This window comes from Halyomorpha halys, unplaced genomic scaffold (genome assembly GCF_000696795.3).
Source record: "Halyomorpha halys isolate HHAL.00 unplaced genomic scaffold, Hhal_1.1 Scaffold1206.1, whole genome shotgun sequence".
Classification (NCBI taxonomy): Eukaryota; Metazoa; Arthropoda; class Insecta; order Hemiptera; family Pentatomidae; genus Halyomorpha; species Halyomorpha halys.
In genome coordinates, this window is record NW_027108604.1 from 247,233 (window position 1) to 252,924 (window position 5,692).

Here is a 5,692-nt window from a genome sequence, read left to right on the forward strand (position 1 = left end):
AGTTAGGGGTATCTTTTGTATGAGACTATACACCCATAATAAATAGTTTAAAAAGAAATGTACCTCTTACATTAACCATGTAAGGCCCATCAGGCTTATCTGGTATTAAATAAATAAATAAATAAAAAGATAATGGATTAAAAAAAGATAAAAAAGTAATTCATATCTGCAACCTCGTTAAGTGTAAAAGCAATTGAAAGATTCTCAGGTGTGAAGAGATTTCGCAATGCCAAGAATCTCTCTGGAGCTTGTAAACTGGAGTCAGTTGCTGGAGGCATGTTAATCGGTGTCACTGAGGGAACGGAACCTTGCAACATCAGTAACCGGATTGAGTAATGTTACCCCGTTACTGGCAAATCAACTACCATTAAAACCGAGAACTATAAATAACGCCTACGCTGAAGATAATGAAGGCCGTCCCAGCTACGGACAAATTAAAAAGGAACCGATACTACCAGTTATTGAACCGACTATCTCATTCACAACTGAGTATTACCCTAATCGTCCAACGGTTTATTGCTTCTTCGGATAATAATTCAAACCAGTTACAAGGAGTGTGTCAGGGATTCTTCCCTACCATACAGGAGAAAAATCTATGATGAGCAGTAAGCTATAGAGGTTTTAAAAATAATCTCATAATTCTAAGTTGTCGGTTAAAAAAAACAAAACAATCGCACAGCTAATAAGAATGTTTGTTATATAGAAAAAAATGTAGATCGTAATAGGGAGAAAATAACAGTATTGATAACAGCAAAATTATGAGCAAAATAAAAAAACCTAATCAAAGCATAATCACGGATTTTTATAAAAATAAAAATATACAAAATGATAAAACAAATAATGATAGCTAACAAAATAGAATGGAAAAAGAAATAGTTAGGTTTAATGATTGTCATTACTTTAAATTAAACTATATTCCAGGATTAACAGATAAAATTAAAATTAAATTTATAGAATATAATAATAAATAATAATAAATAAATAATAAATTGGGTAGTTATCTGGATAATATGAAAGACAAAGTTGACTTTAAAGATAAATTAAATGTTGTTTATAAAGTAAATTGTGAAGGTTTATACATAGATGAAACATCTAAAAAATTAAAAACAAGAATTGATCAACATAAGATCAATTGTAAAAATATAAAAAATATCAAAACTACAGCATTGGCACAACATAGTATTAAATATAAACATCAATTTGATTTTAATAATCCAGAAATTTTAGATATAGTCAAGAATAGTAGGAATAGAAAAATAATTGAATCAGTACATACTACAAAAAACATTGACAAAGCAATCAATTATAAAACTGATACAAAAATTTTAGGCACACATTATATGGATGTTATAAATAAATTAGCGTTTTAGTTTTTATGTGGTTTTTTATATAATATAGAATTAATTCAGTCAAAGTGTTTATAATTATAAAAGAAAATTATGTTATATAATAAATAGAATAGAAATAGTTTTTGAGAAATTGTTAATTTTAGCTTTCACTGTTCATCTTTGTGGTAACGGAGGTAGGAGAAAATTATTTTATAGTCTATATGGTTGTTATCAAAATGGAAGATAATTATTCTACTAAAATGTATGACTAGTAACAAGTTCACTAAATCCAGTTTAATTCCATAAGACTCTTCCAGTAAAAAGATTATTAAGTTTAAAAATTAATGTGTATCTATTTATTGCTTATTAGTACTAACAAAGAAAACTGGTAACATTTTTTTTTTTAAATAAATAATTAATTTGAAGAAGGATTTTTAAAAAATTCTTTATTAAAGTCCTGTCAGACTATTTCAATGAAGATTGAAGGATCATTTAATTCTATATTGATCTAAAAATTTTAATCAAATTCGTTTTTGAGAAAATAAATTCTATTAAGGGGCACTTTCGGTCGGTAGATTTTAACGAAAAAATTTGTCGTAAATAAGTAATTTCATTTTCGTAAAACTTTAGGTTTTTGAGCAAGCTAGAGAAATATAATTTTTTCAATTTCTTGAGACTGGTATTTATTTATTAAATAAATCAAACGGTATTCTTGTTAAGTCTCGCACTCTTTGTTATATCAGTAGTCCAACGTTTTGGCCAATTCGGCCATCCTCAAGAAGAATCTTAAATATAAATTCACACCTCACATCAAAATTTAAAAATTGTTTTACAGGCTATTTTGCCCAGGTCATCAATTACAAGTCAAAATCAACCTACTTTTTTTTTTAACTTTTAATTTTCGGTTAATCTACACCATCACTATCATATAAACAAACTATTTATCTGAAATAGTTGGACTATTGATATAATAAAGAGTGTGAGACCAAACGAGGATAGCATTTGATTTGTTTAATAATCCTATTATATTTCCAAACAAGGAGCGCGGCGGCCCCGGTGTAAGGTGCGTGGCTACTAACTCCAAAGATCCGAGTTAGAATCCGGCTGTGAAAATTGTTTTCTGTTACACTGTAGCCGTGAGTCAACTCCTGTGGGTTCTGAAGCCCTCCTGGGGTCCACCCAGTCTCTTAAATCGGGTAAAAATCTAGCGGTCGAGCGTGATTCTGACCAAATCTCCTCCTTGAACAACCGTTGGATTACAGCGGTACAGATTTTAATTTAGTATTTCCAAACAGCAATAAATATTTTTATTATTAAGGATGCCAATTCCTTTACAATATCTTTTATATATTTATTTAAAAATTTTTGAGGTTAATGACTTCCATTTTGAATGAAATATTTATTAAATATTCATAATATTGTACAACGTTTCGGGACCACTGTCCCATATTCATGCTGGGTCCATATTAGATGGGTCTGAGTATTGGAATTACGACCATAAAAAAGCAAAAATTATCAAACTCGTTTATGTTTTATGTTCACTACTATTAACTAGAAGAGCCTATTAAAGTGATGGTTATTTTTTCAAATTTGCGAAATTAAAAATTTAAATTGAATTTTTTTTTTGCGATAAAATTTCGTATTTAAGGGTTTCTTGAGTTTTGAAAAACGATTGTAAATTTTTTTCTTACCTAGAGTACAACAGTTTAGCAAAAGACAAAAGGGCCGTGGAGTATGGAATGGGAACTTCCAATTTCCTAGTCTGGCTTTGTAGGTTGTGTAAAAACGTTTTCTCCTTTAATTTATTATCAAATTCTTTCATAGTTCATATTTATCCATTCTTTTTTACTACTAACATACTATGGCCTAGCTTAAGACGTACAAAGAAGCTGTTGCTAGGGAGCCAGAAATGTGTTACTTTTGATTTGTTAAACTTCGTCTTATAAAAAATTTTTTCCTATCCGAAAAGGAAAACAAAACACACACTCACCCATAAACAATATAATAATAATAATAATAATAGACCAGGGTCAAAATTTATTTATAATAATATTTCATGAAATAAAAGTAAATGTAATTAACCCATCTAATCACCTTTTTACCCTTTGTCGTAAACCTACCGACTGCCCTACAGTATCCTTTAATAATTTTACTCTTACCCCTGTCGAATAGATCCGCTACCTTGGACTACACCTGGACAAAGATTAACTTGGAATCCTCACAAAAACACTGAAAAGATAGGAAACTGCAAGTCGATTCCGATTAATAGAGTATCCAATATCCAATAATATAATCCACTATCTTGACAAGCGGTCTAAACTTCCAAGCCATTACAGAATATTGATTTACATAACAATAATAAGACCTATCTGGACATACGTAGTTAAGCTTTGGGGCTCCACTTAACCTTCTGATTCCTCTCCTATCCAAAATCCTTCGTAAAATCTCCAATGCTCTTTACTTTGTCACAAATAATATATTATCTTAATGTTCCATATGTAAGCGATCTGGCCGGAATCAGATATCAATCCTTCCATGATAAACTCCGTAACCATCCGAACCTATTAATTTCTGATCTTGCTTCCTGACAATCCTCTGAGGCGCCTGAAAAGAAGATGGTCTAGAGACCTTCTAATATAGAAGTATTAGTAGAAGATAGTTTCTCTACACGCCTGATCATTAATATTTACTATATGTATAGATATATAAATACAGTTGAAAATATCATTAAATAAATAAGAAAATATATAATAAATAATTTTTCTTCTTTTTTCTTTTCTCAAATTTGGGAGATATGCAAAAATTATTATTCAATTCTATGTGATTATATAATATATGTATATATATAATGAAAATGGTCTGTACCTATTTTACCTGGACATGTTGGGCAGCAGGCGCCCTTGGCGGGCTTCAAGGGATTGGCGCAGGGGGCGTAGCACTGCTCCACAGTCTCAGTGACGACGCCCGCTTGGCACACGTACAGCCTGCAAGGTTCATCCGGGTCCCGCCACTCTTCTCCACTTTGCCGTTCGATTCCCTCGTGAGTGCATCCTGCAGAAAAAAATATGTATGTATATAAATAAATAAAGATTGACTGCTATAAATCAACAAACTTATTAATCGCGTTAGGGAGTACCCTAGTAGTTGCTACTCTTATCTGAAGGGGACTAATCCGGGAAAATATGAAATGAATCCTTCACGGAACGCTCCATTAGGCATAAGACAGAGAGAAATCATAAGAGAGATTTATGGCATGCCTACAAACCAAGCTGATTCTATCTATAGATTGCCCCCTTGGAAATACCATTCTTACAAAATAGATCTAACTATGAAACGCCAGAAGCACGACCCAAATAAAATTAAATTCTTAAAGAAAATACAAAAATATTCAAATTATGACATAATTTACACTGACGGCTCTAAACAAAATGAAAATGTTGGTTTTGCAATAATAATACATGGGACGCCCAAAAGATATAGATTACCCTCATACTCAACAATATTTACAGCTGAACTTCGGACGATTTCAACAGAACTTCATTTCTCCATAGAAAGTGAATACTCAAACATACTCATTTGTACATATTCAATGTCTGCATTCCGTAGTCCATCAAACTTCAATCAAAGCAGACCTACGATAGGCAAAATTCACAACTATATTGACATGCTAAAACATTTTTAAAAAAGTGTATCCTTTCTCTGGACTCCAGGGCAATCAGGAATAGCTGGAAATAAGGCAGCATAAAAAGAGGCTGCTACAATGAACGTTCCACCACTCCAAATTTACGAGCCGAAAGACATAAAGGTATTTTTAAGGAATATAATCCGAAAAAGTTGGGATTCAATGTGGGCTGACGTACCACTCACCAATAAACGAAGAAATGTTTATAAGGGCCATAAGGGGAAACAGGAGAAAAGAAGTGGTTGTTGCAAGAGTAAGAATAGGGCATTCCAAATTAACGAACCTCCACTTAATCACAAAAGAGGACCAACCTATATGCCAAACCTGTCATTCCCCATTATCGATAAAGCATATAATTGAAGAATGCTCATCATATTGTCAAGCTCTCACAGATGAGGGAGCTGAAGTTACACCTGGGGCCGCCCGTAGCTCAGTGGTTAAGACACAGTCTTATCAATTTTTGATGTCTATTGGCGGTGCTGGTTCGAATCCGGCCTGGGACGTTGACTTTTTTCATTGAGTGGCGGTCCCACAAAATGAAGAACTTTGACCCCCAACCATGGTTAGGCAGTATAGGACCTCCAATGGGAGTCTTGGCCAAAAAAAAAAGTTACACTGGTGTTTAAATTTTTAACAGAGCATCGCCTTCTTTCTAAATTATAGCTCTTCTTCGATTTTAATT

The 5,692-nt window shown here is 32.4% G+C and overlaps 1 protein-coding gene across 1 annotated transcript in view; it reads right to left on the reverse strand.

The window, feature by feature from the left end:
* cv-2 (crossveinless 2) overlaps window positions 1-4,379 on the reverse strand; it is a gene marked incomplete at its 5' end in the record, with an annotated part of 58,995 nt that extends 54,616 nt beyond the window's left edge. Inside the window, 1 exon segment of the mRNA XM_067046878.1 lies at window positions 4,203-4,379. Coding sequence (XP_066902979.1) covers window positions 4,203-4,379 — 177 coding nt within the window.
* Between the last annotated feature and the right edge of the window lie 1,313 nt (window positions 4,380-5,692).